The sequence below is a fragment of the Nyctibius grandis genome, chromosome 7 (assembly GCF_013368605.1).
Source record: "Nyctibius grandis isolate bNycGra1 chromosome 7, bNycGra1.pri, whole genome shotgun sequence".
Lineage (NCBI taxonomy): Eukaryota > Metazoa > Chordata > Aves > Nyctibiiformes > Nyctibiidae > Nyctibius > Nyctibius grandis.
Genome location: NC_090664.1, coordinates 881,794 through 906,755, shown reverse-complemented (window position 1 = coordinate 906,755; position 24,962 = coordinate 881,794). Strand labels below are relative to the sequence as shown.

The following is a 24,962-nucleotide window of genomic DNA, read 5'->3' as shown; positions in this document are numbered from 1 at the left end:
GGGGTCCGGGCCGGGGCGGGTGTGCGCGGGCGCTGGGGCAAGCGGGTCCGTGTCCGCCAGGGGGAGCTAAGGAATGAAGAATAGAATAGGAGCTTCTAGAATGAAGACTAGAATAATTAATATAAGTCTATCTGATAAACACGGGTGGGCTTTCACAATCCATGAATATTGTTCTCAAAGCTCCTTGTGTAATCCTGACTTATGACGGAACAAATCATCAATCAAAGCTTAATGAGTAGCTAAGCAGGAGTAGGCCTAGAAGTGTTACCTTCTGATGATTTTAGTAAAGAGGATGTGTGGTTAACCTTTTCTTTACTTTAAAAGAAATATGGGATGCTTAGAAATAACATTAATAGAAATAAAGCTCTAAATAGACTTAGGAGATGCTGGCAGTGGAAACCAGACTCTGGTCAACCCGGATCAAGATGGGACGCTGATCACAGCAAGAACATTAAGGACGGGGTGTCGACTGGAGTGGGAGCGGAACCAGAACATAAAGATCAGCGTACCGATGGAAAAGAATGGACTTTTGTGGACTCCTGACAATGGACTTTTGTGGACTCTTGAAGGAAGAAAGAGGAATTGAAATAGTGGATTATTAACAGAAGCTCGTGAAAAGTTTATGATGTAATTGCTTATTAATTTCTATATAAACCGATAGTGAATTTAAGACAGGTCCCATTCACTGCGGTGGTGGGTCCAACTCTGAGTTGTTTAATAAAACCAGCAAACCTAGAGACCCGGACTCTGCCAATTTTCTTTAACACCTCCTCAATGTCAGAGCTCTCCCTCCCGTTTCCTAACCGCTCACCCGCAATGGAGAGAGAGAAGTCTGGAGAAACTTTGCTGTCTCGGGAGCCTTCACAGGCTGCTGGACTGTCACCGCGGGCTTGGAAGAAACCAGGAAGAGCCCCTTGCGTGTCCGAGATGGACGTTCTGCAGTTGTCACCGTTGGATGCTCTCACAGCCCTGACAAAGAGATGCCGAGAAACAGGCAGGAGTGAAAACCAGCAGTAGCTGCTGTATGGAAAGCCGTGTGTCACTTCCAATGGAGTCGATGCTCTCTGCGCTTCTGGAGCACTGCGGCAGCTGTTACACCCTGAGGAGCAGGACGGGAAATACAGCTGACTACTGGCTTTGACCATTTGTTTCCGAGAGTGCAGAGCGAGCCGTTGCATTGCAGATCAAGAGAAAAACCTGCCGGGCAGAGGGAACGCTCTTTCCTCTGCCAACCGCCGCGGCCTTCTCCCCCCTTTTCCTCTGCCGCGCACTGCCGCGGGGCAGGCCCGGCGGGGCGGAGCAGGCCCGGCAGGCCCGGCGGGGCGGAGCGGGCCCGGCGGGGCGGAGCGGGCCGGGCGGGGCAGGCCCGGCGGGGCGGGGCGGGGCGGGGCAGTGGGCTGACACCGCCCTGTGACGGGGAGGCGGGTTGAGCAGCGGCCGCTCCGGCCGCGCTTCCTGTCCGGCCGCTGCCGCCCGTCATGCTGCGGCTCCTGCTCCTGCTCTCCGTCTTGGCGGCGCTCCTCCGGGCGGCGGTGAGTCCCCTCGCCTCCTCCTCCCCTGAGGGCACCCGCTCCGCGGCGGCGCTGGGGGCCGCCGGGCGGGCACGGCTCCCGGCTGGTAAGGGGCCTCCTCCCGCCCGCGGAGGAGGCGGTTAACGTCGCTCCGTGGTGGGTCATTGGTGCTATTTGGTTCGTGTGGGCTGTTACTGAGGGCGCCGGTGCTCGGCCTGTGGCTGCGCCGAGCGGGGGGGGGCTGTCGGGACGGCGGCGGTGGCGGGGGGCGGCTCGTTGTCCTGAGCAGGCCCGCCCGCTCCCGGCCGCCGCGCTGGGCCCTCGTCCCGGTTCTGTGTTGAGGAAGGGCCGGCGGTGCCTGCCGCTGCCCCCCGGGCGGTGAGCTGTGCCGCCGCCTTCGGGGGGTGACCGCCGGGGTCGCTGCCAGCGGAGCTGCCGGCCGTGCTCCTGCCGCCGGTCAGACTCCCCTCGGAGAAGTCGTGTATGACAAGGCCTCATTAAGCAACCCTTAATGAGGGGGGGGCGGAAATCGAGCCGCAGTTACCTGACACCACGACTCCATTAGCAGATCCCATGGGAAAACGAGCTCGTCCTGTGGTGTGCGAGGGACGGGAGGGGAGTTTTTCCTGTTGTGCCCAGGTTCAGCATCGACTCTTGCTGCTGCTTTCCCCAGCAGCACGGCGTACCCCTGCCTAACCAGGGGCCTCGGGCAGATCCTCAGCCGTTACGATTGCTGTGGGAGCCATTACTTGTCGCTTATGCCCTGAGCTTGCAGCAGGGTGTCAGGATTATCTCGAAAGATGTTGCTGATGATGCGCAGGTGGTTAAAGCTGTGGGAAAAGTAGCACAGCCCCACGGGAGGCACTTAGCCAAGGGAAAATTGGCTGACAGTCAGGATGGTCTCTGAGGGTTATGGCTGTGACTTGCAAACTCTGAAGGTGGTGGGTGAGAGGAGTGGAGAACCAATACCTCCCAAATCTGGCAGTATTAGAAGAGGGGCACTTGGTGGGTTTAGTAGATTCGTTTAAATCAGATCAAATCCTTTCAAAGGAAATGGTGAATTTTGGGAATGTGCTGCTATGGGAGGCTGTAGAAGCGGACACTATCTAACAGATTCCAAAAAAAGGATGAGCCAAATTTAGATACATCAGGTTCCTCAGCAGCATCCCAAAAATCACTAGGCAAGGATTTGCCTTCTACTATCCCTCATGTAACAGCTTTGTCTGCTGGAGGAGTGTGAAGGAAGCAGAGCACAGACAGTGGCCAGGGTCATGTTTTGGGTTTTTTTTTTTTAAACAGCATTTCTTCTTGCCGTTGTCCAGGCAGAATATGAGCTGATACCTAGAGGAACTGTGGACTCCAAGCAATAGGGCATTTCTTATCCTCTTCTCTTCTGAGCTTTGGCTCTTGTCTGTAGAGGCATGTGTGTAAAATGGCACTGTTTTTCAAGACAGGTGTTGTAAGAGCTGAGAGGGCTTGAGGAGCTGAGGCTGGGAAGCACCATTTCCCTCTCAACAGAGAGGTGCTAATGTTCTTTTACAATAGTTGTAATGATTGCTTACTTTTTGTCTAGTTAAGTGTGGACTGAGAGACAGGACACCATGTTTTCAAAGCCATGCAGTGACATACGCTTCCTCTAAAGAATATAGTTTGTTATCTCCAACGTGTTGTTGTTCTGAAAGACCATTTGAACTTTTTTCAACTATGGTTAAAATAAAGCAGTAGGTTTCTTTTAAACAGAAATGTGCAAACTGGGCACGAGCACTGTGAACTCTGAGCAAAATAGAGAGCAAACCAGGGCATTGCGTTACGATTCACCATAACTGATGCTTGCTGCTTTCTTTTCAATCTGGGAGCAGAGATGTGTTAGACTTCTTGCTGCCTTTGCTTCTCCAGGAGCCCAGCGTGTGATGTTTTAATCCCTTTTAAACTCAATTGCATCCTGGTAGAGCAGGATGTGCTGAAATAGGTGTTGAGTCTTGGGACCTGTACGTGGAGTGGAAGTGAGCAGGGAGTGAGTAGCGAAACCCAGTGTGGGTTTCACTGGCTGTACCGATTTTGAGGGCTTTGGGAAGTCTTATTCATAGCTGGAGGGATGGATATCTGCCAGTACATCATCTGCAGTTTCTGGGACTGCAGTTGCATCAGGTAGCTATTCCAGTGGGGATTTCGTTGCTGCTGTAGTATGTGTTAGTAGAACCTCTTGCATTCAGTAAGAATGATGTAGGGTGATACGTGCTTTTGAAATGGAGCCAGCTGCTTGGGAAGAAGAACAGAAAACACACGTGCTGAGTTAACAGGAGAAGCAGCTTAGTCACAGAACGTGTACAGGGTTTACAGATACTATAATGATTGTTTGCAAATGCTGTAATGATTGTTTCCACCACTCACCGTATCACTGTTGTCATCTATTGCCATCTACTATAACGAAATCTTAATGAGGGAATGGCGTGTTAAAAAAAAAAAAAAGGTGGGGAGGGAGGAATAGTTGAGGAAGGCAGGCAGAGAGCGTGGAAGTGGACTGCCAGAATCCTGTGTTTTCAGTTGTCTGATCTATTTCCACATCAGGAAATGTCCTCCCTGTCTTTATGGTAGTGATTCTGCATGACCCAGTGTCCTGGGTAGTAGGTACAGAGTAACAGTCCTTTATTGCAGTCTGGGAAAAAGGGAATGTGTGCAATATTTTAAAACGGCTGATACTGGTTCCTGGTTGCAGGCTTCGTTGACCCAAGGCATCCCTTCATAACCACACTGTTGCCTGCTGGAGACTTCTGCAGAACGGAAGGGAATGGTCAGGAAGCAAAGATGATCTCCTTCAAGCAACTGCCTCTTGAAGCAAAGGCTGCCGTGGCTGCAGGAGTGGTTTTCTTCTCCATGATACTATCGCGGAGTTATCTGGCAGAACAACTCGAGCACAGGACGCGGCGTTGGCTTCTAAGGCTGCAGATGGCACTATTTGCTAACGCACTCATGTTGATAGGATCTCTTCATGTTTGGAGAAGCACAGTCACCACGTTCTCCAGGTCTTCGGCTGCCAGCTCCTTCTGCGTCATGCCGTGGAAAATAGCTGTGTTCATGTTTCTAGCTTTGGCTCATTCAAGCTTCTTTACGATGCTATTTCTTGTTGCAGAAGAGCCCTATTTCTTTTCTTTAGCTGCCTACACTTGCCTGGGGGCCTATATCATTCTTATCTTTTTCCTCTTCACTCTGGGCTCTGTGGAGCAGGCTTACAAGCTCTTGTCTGGGAGAGGCGCTAAGGCAGGTACTGGCAACAAGAACAGCAGAACGGCGATGAAACCAGTTTTGTCAGTCATGCTGACTGTTGTGCTGACTGTTGTCGGGCTGTTAAATGCTTCCCGGCCTCCAGCTGTGAATTCAGTGGAGATTCCAGTTCACAAGCTGCCCTCAACAATGAATAATCTGAAAGTGGTGTTGCTTTCAGATATCCATATGGGGCCTACAGTTGGGAAGACCAAGCTTGCCATGATTGTGAGAATGGTTAAAGCTTTGAAACCAGATATCACTGTGATTGTTGGGGACCTGACTGACTCTGAGGCAGAGATCATACGACCTGCTGTTGAACCTCTTGGAGAACTTAACTCCCCTTTGGGGACTTACTTTGTCACGGGAAACCATGAGTACTACACATCAGATGTTAGCAACTGGTTTGAGTTGTTAAAATCATTTAACATTCGGCCGCTCCATAATGAGAATGTGAAGATTGTTTCACCAAAGGGCACTGATGACTGGTTCTGCCTGGCGGGCGTTGATGATATTGAAGCAGACGTATTGCGCTACTCAGGGCATGGCATGGATTTAAAAAAAGCTCTCAGAGATTGTAGCAGTGAGCACGCAATCGTGCTGTTAGCTCATCAGCCAATTGCTGCCAAGTGGGCCCTTCAGGAGAGACCAGACATAAATTTAATACTCTCTGGCCATACTCACGGAGGGCAGATGTTCCCACTAAATGCTGGGGCTTATTTTCTGAATCCCTTCTTTGTTGGCTTGTACAAAGTTGGGCAGAACACCTTTGTCTATGTCAGCCCGGGGACGGTGTACTTTGGAATACCCTTGAGGCTGGGTAGCAGAGCTGAAATAACAGAGATAATTCTGCGTTCTCCTTGAGGAGTTTTCCATTTGACAGACTTCTACCATCCTTTTTGGTCAGTATATTGGCTCTTCTGCTCTGAAAGCACATCCTTTTTCAGGGAAGCCAGAGAAGATGTGGTAGGGTGGACTTCAGCGGGTTCTGTTAAGCTTGAGCAGAAAACACTAACTGTATCTTAGGCCTATGAAACAAATCAGGGGCATGTTAGAATACTGAAGAAATTAATTATTTGAGTTCATTATAACTGAGAGTCTCTGCATTTAAAGATAACACTGATGTCACGGAGATAATGTGTGCCCTGTGCATGTTCAGTAATATCTCTGTCCTGCGGGTACTTCACGTTGCACTGTTTATTCTCCATCTGGCAGCTGCCTTCTCTAACCTCAGACAGGTGAAGTTCTGATCTCTGGCAGTGAAATCACTCACGCATGTTTTGCAGAAGGGACTACAGAGTGTCCACTGAGTATGTAGGCTCCAGAAGCCTTGTGCTAGAAATGTTATGGGAAGGGAATAGTTTGGTGGTTTTTTAATTGAGTCTGGATATCTTTGTCCTGCTCTCTGTCTGCAACATGCACTAGGGCTTCCAGTCTGAGTTGCTTACAAGTACAGTAAGGTGCCAGGCATCAGTTCCTGAAATTCAATTCTTTCCAGTTAAAAAGCTGGGGAGGCTGATACCAAAGGGTGAAAGTAGCTGTCTTTCTGTAAGTATTTTCCCCAGAATAACTGGGCGTCTAGTAATTACTTACTAAAAATAGCTCTAATAAAAGCAAATGAGAAAGAAAACTCGTAATTAACAGAACTTCTGTTGCTGTCTGAGTGTACAGTACCTGCTGATGTAAAGCACAAAATCCAAAGCTGAAATACTTAGTCTCTTTTCTCGTCATTCTGTATTTTTTTGTTTATACTTAATTTATCTTCTGTGATTTTTCTCTTACAAGAGTAAGGAGATGCTATTTGAAAACAATGCAGACACGTTAATGCTTGAATTTTGTTTAAGGTTTTAATATTTCAAGTAAACAGTGTCCTTTTTAAGACGACTAAACTCTGCAGCAGGTGACTTCCCTTAATAGCATTTGTGCATCAATGTCCTGGTTGTCTGACAGGGACACAGCAGAATAACTGCTACAGGATAATGAAGGATGGAGAATTTCTGTCTTTCCTAGGAGGGCTTGACACCACCAATTAATATCATTCTGGGAAATTTGAAATATTAGAAAATATTAATAAAAACATTCTTGCTTCCTTATCTTTGTGTTCATCTAAGAAAGGCAGGATGTAAATCAATGTGCTTATATTGTCCAGGCTGATGAAAGAGTTTACTTCTGTCCATCTTCCTCTCTCCTCCCCTTCCACCTCAGTGTTGCTGTGTGAAACGCCACCACCACCACAAGTCTGGGGATCGTGCCTCTGACTCCGAGGTCTCCAGCCGCAGCCCCAGGGTCTCCTTTGCTCTGTCTTTCTGTCCCCAGTACCCGGATTCCTCTCAGGCAGACCTGTGTAGCGGTGGGTGAGAGAGAGCACTGCTTCCACAGAAGGCTGAGGGTGGCAAGACCACAGCTGCGGTGTTCAAGACCAGAACTGACCAGCCAGGCTCTCTACTTGCCAGACAAGATAATTTCTGTTTCCCAGCACCTGTATAATTTTGTAAACTTTTTGTATGCTTGTGCAATAATACCTGCTTAAGTATCCTGAAGTTTCCACGTGTATTGAACACTGCCCACTGCTCGCACAGGGTCCTTCTGAGGTTCTTTCCCTTCGGTGGCGTAGTGTCAAATGGTCTGACGTAGAGAGAATCTTCATAGTCTTGACACCCTCTGTTTGCTTATCGACATGCCTTCAGTTAAAAGCTCTGTTCTGGTTTTAGTAGTGCATAGTATTCCCTCCAGGCCAGTGGTCCAGGAGGACAGCTTTTAATTCGTTACGCTGAGGGTTATTACTGTGCTAAGAAGCAGCAAGTTTCTTTATTGGGAGGCTTTTGTGGGGCTGGTTTTAGACGGTGTTAGCTTCCCAGTGAGCTGCTAGTATTATTTTTTCTTTTTTTTTTTCCTACCTTTTTTATTTCTCTCCTTATTCTGTCCAAACGTGTGCAAAAATCTAGCTGAAGTGGTTCTTCCATCCCAGGGGTGCACAGATGACTTCTTCATTCATTTGTACGTGTCCTGCTTTGAAGATCTTTGTGTATCCTTTTAGGAACAGATAGTATCGTTTTAGGAGTGGTCATATTATCATTTCATAAATTTATTGAGTTCTCCCAATGTGATTTAGTTCTTCTTGTGTTTTTTTTTTTCTTTAACTCCCTCCCTCTGAAAGCTTGTTTGCTTGATGATCAGTTATCACTTAAAACGTTTTCTTTCTGTGCCAAAACACTTCAAAACCTTTTCCTATTTTGCTTTTTTTTTTTTAAGTATGAATGGAAAGTATCCCAGATCAACTTTCATTTTGATAGTAAGAGGAATTAACCTTTTCTGAAATCTCTTTAAGACAGCAATCCCTAATTGTCCTTCAAGGCTTTTTCTATTCTTCTTCCAATTTGCCTTGAATGTGCATGATTTAGACCTGTGTTCAGTATTCCAGATGAAAAAAAATTGCCGTGCTGCTTATTTTGTAATTTTTTTGATATTTTTTTGTAATTTTTTTTTGTGTATGTGGAATGTATTTGATCTGGAGAACTTAACTAAATGAATATATTTTTCTTCCTATAAAAGGCCAGTTCACTGCAGGGGTGGGGAGGGTTAATTACTGTCAGAATAATACCAGAGTAGAATAGTATCATCACTTTGTCAAAGATGTATTTATTACATTATATAATCAGTATAGAGTGGATTTGAAAATATGTAAACTGTGGTATAACAAATGCTTTAAATGTTGGGATTTAATAAAACTTTACTCACTTGTCAAGAAAGACGCCTCTAATGACCTTTTATTTTGTACCAGTATTTATTGTAGCAGTATATGCTGAATAGTTTTAACGCACTATTTACCAACAAAAAGCTACTGACAAGAAATCTGACTGGTTTTGGAAAATCTTACGCCTGCACTGCTAAGTGAGGTGTGGTGGAAAGTGGGAAAGGTAGGGATGCTGTTAGATTTGCCAATGCCTACCAGGGGGAAGAAGTGCAGGCTGAAGAGATAAGGATGTGATGCAGAGAAAAGAACCACTGCAAGGGCAGAGAAAGGATACCAAGAGGGTTTTTTTTGAAGGAGCAGAAGAAAATGAGTGGGTTGTGGTTCTCAATTTTGATACTTAAGCTTTGGGGTAGAGAGAGGGATGTTCTAGGTTGGAATGCTCTGCGTAAGAGATGCTAGAAATCTTCACAGGTGGAGGGATTCATTGAGGATTTGTATCCACATTTGTTTGCTTTCCAAGTAAGAAAGAAACCTGTTTTGTAAATTTGGAGAACGAGAGATTCTAGCCACTGTTAAATAGTTTTGTGTGCTAAAGCTATGAATTTTTTTCCTATGTTGAGAGACGTACGCATTACAAAATGTTGAAAGAGCATTAAGGTTACAAAAATAACTTCTTACTTGATTTAAGAAAGGACAAATTCTTTAGTTCTTCCCTTTTCCCTGATGCAACATTACACCATTGCCTGTAAGGGTCTGAATATTCAGCTGGGCGTTAATATGGTGTGGTACGAATGAACTGGCATCCTAAACAGTGTGCAGGTATTTTTGTCCGTTGAATCTGCTTACCAAACTAGCAGACCCACTACCCCATCTTCTAGGGAGATGCAGGGAATTCATTCCTGCTGTGTGTTCACAACTGTGAGTATACAACATCGACAGAGCCAGTGAGGAGGTTAAAATCCTCTTTCAGAGGGAAACAACAGCAATTTATTTTGAGTCTCCTTCTTTATTTCCAGAGATAATGGCCTTTTAATGTACTTTTTTCCCTAATGTTTCTCTCTTTTTTTTTTTTAATGCAGAATTGTTTTGCTGCACCTGGGTTCTGAGTTCTTCATTTAGTCACGATCATTTTGAAGCACTCAGTTCTGCATTGATGCTGCAACTTGTCACAGTGCCCTAGAGTAAAAAACATCCGAAGAATGTGAAACATCTGCTTGGTGTTCGTTAGGGTGATTTCCTTAGGGGATGGACACACACAGTACAATTCCATCCTAGTGCAGCATGCCCAGGAATCAAGATGCAGGTTATAAATTAAAGATCAGCAAAATGTCACTTACATTTGAATTGAAAGGAAAGCAAGCAAATAGTAGATACCTGTGCATTCTCTGCAGCGGTAATTTACTTGAGGTTTAACAGCCTGGAGTTACTACAACAACAAATCTTCCAGGGAGAATCCCAACCTTTAAGTTACTTTGTTCCAGAGCAGTTGGTTTGTATTTCTCGGCTCTGTAAGGGCCTGATTTTGTGGACACCTGGCGCATCCATACCTTTGTTTAGTCAAGATTTATTTCAACTTCCATGGAACTCTGTTAAATAATGTTAATGTCTGTGGGATCAGGGCTTAAATAGCTTTCCCTATGCAATACTTTTCAGTCCTTTACAGTTCTTGTTTCCCTGCCAACTCAGGGGTGTGTCTTCCTGCATCTGTCATTACGTGTCCCCCACACAGACAATTTCACTTGTTCACTGTTGGCAGAATGTTTTGGATTGTTATGTGCATTTAAGATGTTTTCCACAACTTTATTTTAGGCTTTCTGTGAAGAAATGCTTTTATCACAGTTGCAACATACTGTGGTCTTCCTCCTCCGTGGAGTTTGTAGTCTTCAAATGTTTGTAGAGTGTTATCTTACTCAGTTGCTCCATTTAATGGCAGTCTAGGGATAGGCAAGTTTACTCAGCAATTTCATCCTCCAGTTTTCAGGAAAGTGTGTTTTTTCTTTGTACTCTCGTTCTTTTGGCCCGTGACACACTGCTCTGGCTACTTTTTTGCTGTCTTGTTGCACTGAGTATGGTCTTGGTTGGCAGTTGTGGCCAGTTGTTGGGCAAGTCTCTCAGTACATGCAGCTTTACGGTTATACGTACCTGCTGTATTTCACTTTTTCCATTCCCTTCTCTTTCCTCTACATGTAGTTGTACACATTATGGTAACAAAATTGTTCAGCAGTTAGCAGAAATTCATGATTTCATGGGAAGGTTCTTCAAAACTGTGTGGTCTGTCTGTCTCTACTTAACCTTTGGGCAGATTTCCTCGGATAGTGGATGGCTCTTGTGTAGTGGGGGTCACCTGGGGTTGTATGGTGGTCTGACATCTCTCTTGCCTTTCTAATTCCATCACTTTTGTTTCATGTAATCAATTTCCTAATTGCTAATTCTGAATATGGGGCAGGCCAAGGCCCATCTTTTCAAGAACAAGGCCAGTGTCCTTCAACAGCTTTTAATTTATGGAAAAGTGTTGAAAGTAGGACTTTCTCTGCAAATAACTGATTTTTAGTGACTTACATAAATGTATGCAATTCGCCTGACTGATCTATGAAACAGTTTTACACTTACCAGAAACTAAGCTTTCAAACGTGTATGTATTGGTGTTCTGGAGCATTTAGAAGGTGGTATTTGTTCCTCAGAAGCTCCCGGCTGGCTTTCGCTTCTAGACTTGAGCATGACATTAAGTTGGAATTAGGGTTGTGTTTTCCAACAGTTTAGTAAGTTGAAGCATTGTGTGTGAAGTGTTGGCACTTACCAAATCTCCCCTAATTAATTCCTCATCATTTGTACTGGTGTAAGCACCTGCAAAATGTGTCCCTGTAGAACAATGGTACTATATACTCGTTAAAAGTGGAGACTGCATGCGGCATATTTTGGTGTAGTAGTGAATCTTGCCATTGCTGAGTGGTTGGCAGATGTGTTGTAGTCCTTTGGTGTGTTAGGCTCAGGTGGGCTATATGTAGCTAGTAGAGAGACATTCACATCAGTTATTTTAACATCATTTTACCTTCTATTGTGGACAACCCACAGGTGTTGTATAGACTGTTCCCCATGTCTCTCAAAGCAGAAAAAGATTATATTGTGGTGTGTGGTTTTAGTTTTTTGTTTTGTTTTTTTTCTTTTTTTTTTGTATGCAGACTATACCAGAGAGGAGTTTTGGGATTGATTATGACCATGACTGCTTTGTCAAGGATGGGAGACCTTTCCGTTACATCTCAGGGAGCATTCACTACTCACGGGTGCCCCGGTATTACTGGAGAGACCGCTTGTTGAAGATGAAGATGGCAGGACTTGATGCCATTCAAACGTAAGTAGCTGTTGACTTTCAAAGTGATTTGTATTCGTGGGAGAGGTATGAGAAGTGGTTAAATGGAATGCTGCCATTGTTACTTGGTTTATTAATTTTTACGTAATAGGTGAGAAAGCTCTGGAGAAGTGAAGGGTGGTACAGGATGACCTCTAGCAGCATGGACTGGGACAATTGGGCAGGTTAGAGCTGACAGTCCACTTGCCTGCTGGTAGGCAACACCTCTTGCTTCACAACCCAGGGTGCAAATGTGACCTGAAATAAATTGTTGAACTGTGAACTTTGGCAACTGTGAAACAGTTGTATGTGCTCTGCCTCTGCCAAGGGCATCGTAATCTCTAGTCGAAAGGCAGATGAGGTGAGAGGGGACAATAACCTCTTAACACAGCCTAGGTTATATCGCCTTGAAGCCTTGAAAATATTGGCAAAGGCTGCAGTAATATTTAAAGCTATTTCACCAGGAGTGTTTAAATTTAGAAAAATGGTTGGGAAGTAGGTGTAGTTCTTTTTTTTTTTAAACAAAAGACAGTTTAAACAGCTTTCAGTTGCGTTTACCAAACCTTTAATCTATTTTTCTTCTCTTTCCTTCCTGGTTGTGTACTTATTACAACAGGTGAGGCACAGATTAAAAAAAATGCAGCTTACTCTTATTTTTGCCAAAGCTTCCTTGACAAGGGACGAGGAGTGGTAGGAAAGTGTAAGGCACAGTCTTTTCAAGCAGTGGTTGTAATTCCCAAACATGTTTTTCTTTCGTAAATCATTACAAAGTTTAGAGCTTCTCTTTGGAACAGCCTGCTTGTGTGCTGTGGACTGCCAAGACAGCGTCGGTTCTGGCAGAACCTGTGGGCCACGGCACTTTGCTCAGTGGGAAAGTTGCACCATCTCTCCTTCCCCTCCCTTGGAATCTGTATTTTGTTTGACCTGCAAGTTGCAGGGTTGCCTTGTGCGGCTGGGGATATAATTAGTGAGGGTTAGTATGTGAAGAAGAGATGGCAGGGAAAGAAAAGAAGTTGCTTTTTTTCAAATTTAGCGTTTTCTATTTGTTTGTATGTCTTAAAACTCTTCCCTGTCTTGTGATGGTGTAGTGACTTTTTGTTTGGTGGGTGTTTTTTGTTGTTTTCTAATAAAGCAAGCAAGTTCTGTCTTCCCTCACATAAGAACAATGGGATTAAGTAACACACTTGCTCAGGACAGAGTTGCTGGAATTGCCCATGTAATTATTTTTTGCTGCAATAAAAGTAATCTCAAATGAACCTGAAAATTATACCTTTTGGTGTCTGGCTTGAAGATCAGCCTGCGTGCTGACAGTGGCTCTGTGGCTCCTATGATCTGTAGTGTCTCATACTTCCCTATGTCTCTGATTTATTTTCCTCCTCCTCCCGACACCCATGTATCTTCAGTGACCTCTGTTCATTTCCAGCTTTTTCAAGCAGTCCCTTCTTTTTTTTCTTTGAAATTGCCTGTTCACATCTCTGCTGCATCACTAGTCTTCCGAGATAGGAATCTTTTCTTTCCCGTTCCCCCCATCACTGTTGTTTAATGGCAAAATTGCTGTAGGACTGGGGTTTTTTTTCCCCCTATTGCTTCCTTCTTCCTTTAATCTCCCGCTAACAAGGTTTTTTTCCCCACCTTCTTTATTTTCTTTTTTTCTCTTGTTGAGATCTCTTACTCTGTGGTTTACTGGTGTTGACTGGTCTATGTTGGTCTTGGGAGAGCTGAGGTGATTCTGTTCAGGCACGGAAGGTACGGTACAGCTAGCAAGTGTTGCCCTGTGGTTATGATGTGACCTATGGTCTTAGGTGTTGTTGCTGGATTGCTAATGACAGATAACAGGTTTTTTACAACCTCCTTTTCTTTTTGTAGAGCAGACTGGAGTTCTTTAATGTTCTGCCCAGTCACTGCTTACCTTTGGATTTTTTCTACTATGGTGAAAGATAGCTCCTAAATGTGTAGCATATAAACAGAAAGTATCCCTGTGCCTTGAGTTTTCTACAAGAATCAAATCCGTGCATCTTTCCATTTGACACTGATTTCTCTATCATTCTCTCTCAATGCTAAAAAAAAATAAAAACCACCCACCAAAACCCTTTTGTTTTTCTTTGAAGTTTGCAGATCATCAAGCCGTACTGCTCTTGATTCTTTGAGGTAAAGCAATATATTTTCATGTTACCCCAAACAACTCTGCTGTGATTTTGCGTGGTTTTGATAAAAACGGAAATTGGTCTAGATGGTTATTTAGTTGTGTTTTTGTTTTTTCTTCTTCTGCCTACTCTTTCCTGGATCAGTAAAACTTCAGCAAGGGACTGAGATACCAGTTGTGTGAAGTTGTTTGGAGTGGGCAGCAGCACTGCCAGACCTTCTGGCAGAATGTGGTAGTTGGACTCCCAACCTTGGGGTTATCTCTGAAGACTGTGATCTTGCTGGTTGGGGTTTTTCCCATGAGACGGGGAAGGGTCTTGCTATAATTTGAAATGTGGGAGCCTTCCTTGTTCGTAGTTCCAGTCAGGCTTACCACTTCAAGGGAAACAGGATCCTTTTATTACATGATTGTCCTTGTAAATACATTGTGGTCAAAGCAAGCCAGACTTGCTCTCCTTCCTGGTCTCTGCAACCACATTTCCAAAAGACTTGCTGTGCCTTGATGCATCATTCAGCTAATGACTGAGTGAGCAGCTCATCTGGGACTCCTGAATGGGTGAAGTCAGTATATGTATATAACCATCTGCACCTGGAAACATAGAATGGTTTGGGTTGGAAGGGACCTTAATGATCATCTAGTTCCAACCCCCTGCCACAGGCAGGGACACCTTCCACTAGACCAGGTTGCTCGAAGCCTCATCCAACCTGGCCTTGAACCCTGCCAGGGAGGGGGCAGCCACAGCTTCTCTGGGCAACCAGTTCCAGTGTCTCACCACCCTCACAGTAAAGAATTTCTTCCTAATATCTCATCTCAATCTCCCCTCTTTCAGTTTAAAACCATTACCCCTCGTCCTGTCACTACTTGCCCTTGTAAAAAGCCCCTCTCCCGCTTTCCTGTAGGCGCCCTTCAGGTACTGGAAGGTGCTAGAAGGTCTCCCCAGAGCCTTCTCTTCTCCAGGCTGAACAGCCCCAACTCTCTCAGCCTGTCTCCAGAGCAGAGGGGCTCCAGCCCTCGGAGCATCTTCGTGGCCTCCTCTGGACTCGCTCCAACAGCTCCATGTCCTTCTGATGTTGGGGGCCCCAGAGCTGGACGCAGCACTGCAGGGGGGGTCTCATGAGAGCGGAGTAAAGGGGCAGAATCCCCTCCCTCGCCCTACTGGCCACGCTGCTGGGGATGCAGCCCAGGATACGGTTGGCCTTCTGGGCTGCAAGAGCACATTGCTGGGTCGTGTTGAGCTTCTCATCAACCATCACCCCCAAGTCCTTCTCCTCAGGGCTGCTCTCAATCCATTCTCCGCCCAGCCTGTATTTGTGCTTGGGATTGCCCTGACCCACGTGCAGGACCTTGCACTTGGCCTTGTTGTGAACTTCATGTGGTTCACACAGGCCCAGCTCTCAAGCCTGTCGAGGTCCTTCTGGATGGCATCCCTTCCCTCCAGCGTGTCAGCTGCACCACACAGCTTGGTGTGTAACATCTTAAGCAGTAACAGAATATGAGAAAAAAGGTTACAGGAAGCTTGATCTTACGTTAAAGCTTAAAATATCAAGGCCTAAACCTTCCAAATAGCAGGCTGAAGTTTGATGCTGTGGTTGGTGTGACACCCCAGAAGATGATGGAGGCGTACCTAGGAGCTCCACTCCTGACCTCAGCAGGTAGCACGCGGAGGCATCTGGTCACACAAGGGTAACTGTCCTTGTTTTCAGTTCCTGAACTGTGTCTGCCAACTAGAAACAAATGCTATCAAAGACAGCTGGAAAGGACTGAAAGTTAGTGGTTTGTTTTGGGTTTTTTTAGGCATGGAGAAGATAAACAATTAACCACTAGATGGGGCTGAATATTTGCAGGATTTACAGATCAGTGGAGAGGCTTCCTGGAAGCATCAACAGTTGCCTTACAGGATCATAGAAAGTTAAAGAATGTTGAGAATTTTATTTGGTTTACTCTATTTATTGACTAATGAGCAGAAAACTGTAAACCTGTAGCAACTCCCTCTAAGAAAGAGCTGCTGTTTAGAATATCTATTAATTAAACATTAAGCACAATTTACTTTTTCTAAAGACTCATAAACGTGTAATTTAACTATCAGGTATAAAACGCTGCATTATTATTTATGAAATTAGTACAAACTATTTAATTTTACACAGTTTAAAAAGAAACCCTAGAGAATTGTACTGTACATTAAGGTCATTAAAGTGAGATTTTTTGCCTGTTGACGTTTCTCTGAAATAGAGGAAAACTGTGACTTTTAAGGAAAAGGAAGTTTATTGGATAAAGCTTAGAAATTGTATGTAAATGGAGAGTAAATGCTATTACTCAAATACAAAAGAAATGCCACATTTCAAGTTTGAAAAAGGAATGTGATGTTCCTTTATAAATTCATTATTCTGTAGCTAAAGCAGTACAGCATTAACAGCTGGCTATAAATTTGTACAATGGTATATAGGAATTATACTTCCTAATAATAACAATTTCAAAGTAAAACGGTTAAATGTGAGGACATTGCTAGCTGTAGAAAAGATACTGGGAGATTAAAGTGTATTAGTACAATTTTTAGACCAGTGTTTAAAATACCTTTATATCATGATTCATTCTGTAAGATAGTATTTCACATAATTTTTTTTTCTTCACTTCTTCCCTTCTTCTCCACTAAAATCTGCTTTTTTTTTTTTTTTCTGGCCTTGTGGGGAAGCGTGGGACATAAATTAAAACTGGTTCTGGAAGTATTTTTCTAGCTTCTTCCGTCTTGAGTGTAAGGGAGCTGGAGAAACCCTTTTGTCCTCGCCTCAGACACTATTAAGCATATTTAGACCTTCAGCCTTGTTTCTAGAAAAAGTTCATAAAGCTCTCTGCTAGAGGCATTTTTCAGTGAATGAGTTACTACATCAACATGCCTGTTAATTCCTCCAGAAAGAGCTTTGTCTCTTGCTGCAGCCTCACGTTGGTGATTCATAGTCAGATGCTGCTTCTCAGTGGTACCTGCAGACCCTGTTCCTAATGATACCACTTCCATATGGCTTCCTTCCATTTTCCTATGCAAGAGAGAATTAAAAAGTGGTAACTCTTAATTCCTTGTTGATACCAGACCGTGTTGTTCATTAGTTAAGAGCATTTAGAATGCTGATCACGTTCACTGGACTTGCAACTGCTCCCCATTTGCAAAGTGTGCTGTGCGTTACGTCGCCCAGACGTCAATGAAAGCTTTGGGTATGGTTAGACCTACCAAAGCGACTTGGAATACTCCTCAAAATAGCCCATTGCTTTCCCAGCAAATTGTTCTTTTGTGGTTAATTTTTATTCTATGTTAATGTTATACCAACTAGCCTCTATTTTTTTTTCCATGTTTGCTTATAGGGATGTTGTACAGCAAAGTACCAAAAGCCTTGCTAAGTCAAGAGACATCACATTTTTTCCTTTTCTCTAATCCTTTAGGCAAGTTCTCCTGTGAACAAGTGGAGTTAGGTTTATCTGCCCTTGACAAATCCATAGTCACACATATATATATAATTTAATAATACTGTATTTCTAAGCAATAGTTTTGAAAATAACATAGCTGTTACGGCTTGGAGCAAACTAAAATTAGTCTGCAGTGATAACCTGGATAATGGTCTGTGGAACAGATAAAGCAAGCACAGTACGATACTCTGGTACTGGCTGCTTTGAGCTAGGTTGGTCATTTGTTTTAAACAGTTTTCTACTTTATCTGCTTTGATGTTCAATGTCAGCAATCAGCTTGCTCCTCTGCTTGAAATTTGGACAAAGGGCACAAAACTAAATTAACATTGAATGTATTTTCACGTGTATTTTCACGTTATTCAGTAAATGCACTTTTAGTTTGTTCTACAAGTGAATTAATCGTGTGAAACAGAGCAGGTTGACGAAGAAAAGAAATATACTACATAGAGGGGAATATCTGCTTTTTGATGCCGACTGCGTTGCTTTGACTCCATCCTGGCATACAAATTTTAAGCTTGGTATTTTCAAACAGAGGCTTAGGATTTTGGCATTTGTGAGGCTATAATATTAACTAATGTTGCTGAAAGATTGTAATTTTCGTATTTGATGCTCATGCGCACGTATGTTTGAGTGTGGCCATTTCAGTAGTGTACTCATGTGAGGGTTCCTGTTTTTCTTGCTTGTTGAAAGCAGTGTTTTCTGCACTTTCTTTCCCTCTTGGGTAGTTCTTACAAAATTAACTCTGCAACATATAAACAAACCCTGACAGTAAGAAAAGTGGTGCCTTAGAGGATCTTTGCTTGACTAACCACAGTTCTGGTTTTACAGATTTTTCTCAAATTTGTTCTCTCTGAAACAGTTCTCTTAAGAGGGGTTACAAACCTATGTGCAAAAAAGTAAATGCATGGAGGAGGAGTTTTGCCATTCTCTTGAACCTTGCTCAGGCTGTACTCATCCCTAATTTTAATGTCTGTCTCTGCTACGACTGCCATTTAGTACTCTGCCAAGCCAAAACTCTCGTGGTTGTCAAGCATGGGCCATAAGCTGCAACACTATGCATAGTAGTGGGTAGGTAATGTGTTTCTTTGTTGTCTTGCAACCAAGTGTATTTTTTTTATCTTCTGTGAGATGTTCTGTGGCGAGGTCGTGGATTCCTAAGCCCTGGAGGTAGCAGAGAGGTATTCTCTCAAATGGTTGCCTGCTTGTTTGGCAGATTTATTACTTGGTTGAAAAGAAGTTTTACTTTGTTCAGGCTCCTGGGCACCTTAGCATCCCCTAACTTGACCGTTCTTCCCATGCTCGTTTTCCAGAACCTGCATTGTTCCTGGTCAATGAAAACTTTCAGGACCTAGATGCAATATCAGTTGAGGCTTAGACATTTTTAAGTTTTTTGTAGTGGCAGCAGCATGGACCTGTCAGTCTGGGTGGTGTTTCCTGTGCAAGCTGGGTGATCCATTTGCAAAGGGTCATGTGCTGTTTTGGCCAAGCTCGTTCTTGACAACCTCCTTTGTGAGTGGTTTACAGTATTCATCTCTTCACAAACCTCCCACCACTATACAGCTGGCAGCTGACTTGCTAACATCAGAACTGTTAACTACTTAAATTTTGGAACAGACATCATGGTTTCAGAATGGCACTACCAAAATCTGTTCTTGCATTGATACGGACTCCTGCAGACATACTGCAAAGTACTAAGCCTTATTTCAGTATTAATTTGAACACCTTCTGCCATATGAAGTACCTCACAGAAGAAAGGCCATGGAGTTATTCTTGTCTTTTACTGATCTGAAGACCAGTTCAGCATTACAGATCTCTGGGGCATGTAGTGCAAACAGTTGTTATTTGGAGTTTCCTAATGGAAGGTGTTCTTCTCTCTTCATAGGTATGTGCCGTGGAACTACCATGAACCCCAGCTCGGCGTGTATGATTTTTCTGGTGACAAAGATCTAGAGTATTTCCTGCAGCTTGCAAATGACACTGGTTTGCTGGTTATCCTGAGAGCTGGACCTTACATCTGTGCAGAATGGGACATGGTACAGCCTTTTGTAACAGTTATCTCATTTCTAGGGTAAACCTAATGCAAGTATTTCTGTCTTACAGTAGACAAACATACTTGGTGTATCCTTAGACAAGACTCTTGGTTTAGCATATTAAAATCCACACATCCTAAGTGACTTTGTATGCAAGCTTACTTTGTATTTGTTTTTTCATTGGGAATTATTACTTGTAGAAAATCAATCTTCAGGTCTCACTATATGCTTTGATGAAAGGCTAAATTCTTCTTGCATTTCCTAAAAATGGTCACTGAAGTGATTCCCTTTCTTTTCCCAGGGAGGTCTTCCTGCATGGCTGTTGGAGAAGGAATCTATTGTTCTCAGGTCTTCTGATTCAGGTAGAAGCATCAGAAAGGACTAGCAAAAATACACTTTAGCAGCAAGGTGACTTGCTGTTTGAGGTCATAACTTAAGCTGAAGTATGAATTATCTAGTAATCTTGTGAGTAAAATCTTCAGTACTTTTAATTAGAAGTGTGCATTCAAGAAGTACATAGAATGAACAAAGCAGGGTAGAAGGTTTCCAAGGTATAGACAAGTTTCATGAAAATTGGTGCCAAGAGAGAAATCATTGTCACCATTGAGGAAAAGACAGGTAGCTCCCAGCTTTGAGTTTTTCAGTTTTGCAGTGGCCAGCTGGCCACTTACTGTGGAGGTCCTTCCTGGCTGGCCAACGTGCATGTAATTTCAGAACTAGTTACAACATTCTTATGTGCTACCTGGTCATGGACCAGACATGGAGGGATGAGATGAGACAGGGGATTAATGTGCTTATTGGAGTGCGTATTGGGGGACAAAGATATATATCATATCTGACTTCAGTTCTGCTCATTGTGGGATAAATTCGCTATTTAAAAAAAGTAGTATACATAGCAACGTTCAAATTTGTTTTCCTGTTGAAATGTATTAGGACAACCTGTGTGAAACATATTAAAGTCTCTCTGGTGTTTTTCAAAGTTCATCTGTACTTAAATGTTTTATTTTTTAGTAAACTGTACTGGAAACTGACATTAGAACATTAGGTAAAAACAACCCATATATAATTTAAAACAAAAACTAGAAAAAAAGCAGAAAAGTTGTGAAACATTTATGCTTTGTGTATCCCAGATTACCTGGCAGCAGTAGAGAAATGGATGGGTGTCCTTTTGCCAAAGATGAGGCCTCACCTCTATCAAAACGGAGGTCCAATCATCATGGTGCAGGTAACTTCTTGAAAATCAAATGAACCTAAGCAGCATGGATGCTTATATTGCTCTTGCACTCCAGGGGTGTTGGGTGGTAATGTCGCAGATGTTCCTTGACAGTTTCAGGTAGCTGAAACATTCTAATAAATCCCTTATCCTAAAGAACCGAATGCACTGTTTCCAGGGTTCACAGAGCACTCGTCTGCTCTGTCAAAGTTGTTTCCCACAACTATAGAAAGCAATAGAGGAAACTTGTGGAGCTCTTCAGATCTGAGTTTCATGCCAGTTCTCACATAAAGCCACAATACATTACAATTGCCTGAAACCCTCTGGCAGGAAAAAGGGCAATAAGGGTACTTGCAGATAGAAGCAAAACCAGTATGGAGTAAGCCTAAAACTTGTGACAAAAACAGCCTCAAAATTTAGGCTTTTTAGTTCTTAGCACCTAACTTAAGCTGTAAATGTTTCAGGACACAATGTTGTGTGTTCATGATGAGTAGCTTCTCTCTTAAACTTTTTCTAGGTGTGCAGTGGTGATTGTTCCATATTCTTAGTATTTGACCATAACAAAAGCTTTGTTTCAATTTTTTTTTTAAACTTGCTGGTTGGCACAGGATGGGATAAGAGACCCTTCTTATAATATGCCCAGGATCATTGTTCTTGAACAATGTATTATGTCTCTTGAGCAAAAGCACTGGGCAAAATTATTTCTTGGCAGAAATAAGATGCTTATAATGAGATTTTCAGAAATAACCTTTGTATGTGTGTGGCATTGGATCTGGAGCTTGGAAGTCCATCCCCTTGGGGTAAGGGCGAGATGCACACCTCTCAGTAGTAACAGTGTTGTCCTTCTCCCCTCAGTCCTTTGAGTCCGTTGCAGGGCTTTGCTGTTCATGTGAGTCTGTTGAAGGTATTTCTGTTCAAAAAGTCAAATTTTGCTGCAGTTTTGATCATGTCACAGCCTGTTCTATGGTTTTATTGTTCTGCTCGGGAGGTGGGTCATAGCTCTTCATTTTTATTAGAGACTGTTTTGATCACTGTTGCTAAGTAGCTAGGGTCGAGATTTTTATGTGGAGAGTGATTTTGTAGGAAAATGACTTATCTCCACACAATGATTGCTCCACTGTAAGATACAGGTGGAACGAGTGCCTAGAAGCGTTGTCATCTTTTATTCCTCAGGTCTGGAGTTAGAATGACATTTTCAGCATTGCTGTCAGAAGAAGAGGATGGTTGGATTTGGGCTTTCCGTTTTTGGTATCAGATGCAGACTGAAATTTGCTGCTGCTTTACTGACTTTCTTTTACTGTGCAGGTAGAGAATGAGTATGGAAGCTACTTCGCTTGCGACTATGACTATCTGCGTGCCCTTCTGAAGCTCTTTCGCCAGCATCTTGGGGATGAGGTGGTGCTGTTCACAACTGATGGTGCGAGCCAGTTTCACCTGAGATGTGGAGCTCTTCAGGGTCTTTACGCAACAGTGGATTTTGCCGCAGGTTGGAGACTGCGGTTTGTCACCAAACAATTCTGTTGTGTGTATGTTTGTGGCAGGACAAACTGACTTGACTGCCTGACAAACGTGATGGCTTTGTTTAAATGGGGTAATAGAATCATAGAATATCTCATTTTGGAAGGGACCCATAAAGATCTTCAAGTCCCAGCTCCCTGGCATTTAGGTATGTTTGATGTACTCTTAAATGTACAAGAATCACCCACAAGTACCCAGTTAAAGAGTAATAATCACTTCCTCACATCATGAAATCATGAATAAACAGTTTACACTGCCCATAGTGCATATCTCTGAAAACTGAGCAGTAATAGTTGGCATTGATTCCATTGATTTTTTTTTTTAATGTATTTTTTTGATGCTGTGTTTTTTTTGTTGTTTTGTTTTTAATGTCCTCTATCTGTCCCAGAATTCAGCCCTCATAGTTAATTTTTTTTTAAGCCAGTGGTTTCTGGAAAAGAAATGACTGCTGATCATCATAATTAGAAATGTGCACACTGCCATAATTTGCTGTGATATAGGCCTGAAGAATGGCTAAGCAGCCATAGTGTGCAGAAAGTGCCCTTTTGGTAGAAGAGGAGAGTTGATGATGTAAATGTTCGTATACTGCATGGACTTGGCAAAACAGGCTTAAGGCACAAGAAACAAACTCCAGGATAGATCTTTCCATATTTTTTTACGTGTGGCCTCTTTTGTACGTTGTTCTCTCTACAGTCAAAGATGTGTGCTTATAAGGAACCTGTTTTCTTACAAGTAGATTGAGATTTGTGTGTATCATTTATGAGATGGTGAGCTACTCATGGAAGTAGTTATTTCCAGTTCCTATGGCTTGAGCCAGTAGGAGTGATCAGAAGTGAAACTCCTCTTTAGAAATTGCCTGGCTGCTGTTCTTCCTCGTGGTCTTGGTACCGCAACCCCAGGCCTGTGCTTTCCAATGACCAAGCAGCAATTCTCACCCATCTCAGACGTTTTGGTGCCAGGATGTCATTCCTGAGAAAAGCTGGGTTTTCAGAAGATGTATCTCAAAAGCAAAGACATGCATGCATACATGTATGTGTATATTTTAAATAAGTTCTGCAAATTAAACACTGGAATCAAAGGTATTGATTCCTGAGTTTTCTGAAGTAACTTTCTTGTCTAGATTTTTGCTGGATATTGGAAGGGAAATAAGACAGCTATTTCAGTAAAACGAAGGACTGGAAAAGTCATGGGTGTAGTAACTCAATTTTATTTCTATCTGCTTGTAGGTGGTAATGTCACAGCAGCATTCTTAGCTCAAAGGAGCAGTGAACCTACGGGCCCTTTGGTATGTCTTTTCACTTAAATTTCTTGTATAATTCCTAATCTTGCAGTGGTTAATATGAGAGGAGTTGACCACAGCGTGTTGGACAGTTTTAGGAACATGTTTACGAAGACATAATTTCCAAGTCACTCAGAAAAACTGAATACAGGAGCTTCTGTGTGTGTTTGTCAAATCCACATTAACTGCTGTTCTGCAAATACTATTTTAGTCCTAAAAGGTATTGATTTTGTTTCAGTATTTTTCCTTGCTAAGACAAATGTTTACAAAGCAGCGGAAACAGTAAGTATGATTAGATGAGTTAGTGAGGTACGGGTGTGGGTGGGAGTTAAAAGCAAAATTAAAAGGGCAGGTTAGAAGTTGCTTCCTGTTTTCAGCTAGCCTAGAGGTTTTGCACAAGCTATAATGGGATGGGAGATCACTGGAAGCCATTTTCACAAAGGGAGAAGGCCCGTTGAGGGTACAAGATCATCTCTGTGCAATGAAATTGTTTAGAATGCAATTCGAGTATTTGAAAGTTTTATTTTTCATTACATCTAGTCTACATATGCTATTCTGCAGAGATTGTGTTGGTTCCATCATTTATTTGAATGCCAAGCATCTGAAACATGTTCGTGTTGACAGGTTCCAAGGAAATCCGTGCTCTTTGGTACTTAAGCAATTATTTTCAGTGTGTTCCTATAAAATTATTGAAAAAATCCTTTAATTTCTTTGACCAGTAATCTGCTGAAAAGGACTGACTGAGTGTATACTTTGCTGTATTTATAGTAGGTTAAAAATGGCTCGAATGAGTCAAGGTGCCTTTTTTCCTTCCCTCTTACAGTTAGTAACCTTAAATCACATTGCATGATGTTCTTGTTCCCTCTTCATGTTTTCCCTTCCTCTTTTGCCCTTCCTCCTTTCAGATTAATTCTGAGTTTTATACTGGATGGTTGGATCACTGGGGGCACCGTCATTCTGTTGTGCCTGCACAAACGATAGCTAAAACACTTGATGACATCCTGGCACGTGGTGCTAACGTTAACCTGTAAGTGTGTGTTCAGCAGAGGTTAATTTTGGGGGGATTTTTTTTTTTTCCCAATTCAGCAAAACCTGATTTAAGTGGACGGGCTTTTTTTCCTTTTTAGGTACATGTTTATAGGTGGGACTAACTTTGCCTATTGGAATGGTAAGAAATTATTTAAATTATACTAATGGTTTAGGGGAGCTGTTTAAGAATTAGGGAGTAATGTATTTTATGAAAGAATAAGCTATGCCTGCTTTCACATGGCGGAAGATGTCTGCAGTAGCTGTACTCTGTTGGCAGCATGTTGTACTAAACCTACATGGTATTTATCTTTGCAAAGGCTACTTCTGCTTCACTCAGTCCTGTAAAGCTGTTGAAACATGGATAAATTTGTTTATCTTCAGAATATTTCTGAAGACTGTGTAACAGAGCAGTGTGAGCTCAGAAGGATGTTTTCTTCCATCAGGAACAGTTTCTCTAGGCCAAATCCCAGATACCAAGGCCTACA

General features: G+C 42.9%; 2 protein-coding genes across 2 annotated transcripts in view; both read left to right on the top strand.

Annotated features, from left to right (window-relative positions):
- The first annotated feature begins 1,420 nt into the window (after positions 1–1,420).
- GLB1 (galactosidase beta 1) overlaps positions 1,421–24,962 on the top strand; it is a 46,215-nt gene continuing 22,673 nt past the window's right edge. Inside the window, exons 1-9 of the mRNA XM_068404692.1 lie at positions 1,421–1,532; positions 11,646–11,815; positions 19,291–19,441; positions 19,740–19,800; positions 20,569–20,663; positions 21,957–22,137; positions 23,396–23,454; positions 24,354–24,475; positions 24,576–24,616. Of these exons, the coding sequence (XP_068260793.1) occupies positions 1,479–1,532; positions 11,646–11,815; positions 19,291–19,441; positions 19,740–19,800; positions 20,569–20,663; positions 21,957–22,137; positions 23,396–23,454; positions 24,354–24,475; positions 24,576–24,616 (934 nt within the window). The 5' untranslated portion in view covers positions 1,421–1,478. The remainder of the gene's footprint in view (positions 1,533–11,645; positions 11,816–19,290; positions 19,442–19,739; positions 19,801–20,568; positions 20,664–21,956; positions 22,138–23,395; positions 23,455–24,353; positions 24,476–24,575; positions 24,617–24,962) is intronic.
- Positions 4,236–6,227, top strand: TMPPE (transmembrane protein with metallophosphoesterase domain). The gene has a single exon (XM_068405361.1). It carries the CDS (start codon positions 4,317–4,319, stop codon positions 5,634–5,636), a length of 1,320 nt encoding a protein of 439 aa, XP_068261462.1. The 5' UTR covers positions 4,236–4,316; the 3' UTR covers positions 5,637–6,227.

Excerpts from the sequence above, each read along its gene's own strand:
- TMPPE (XM_068405361.1), top strand. The coding sequence starts at position 4,317 with ATGATCTCCTTCAAGCAACTGCCTCTTGAAGCAAAGGCTGCCGTGGCT.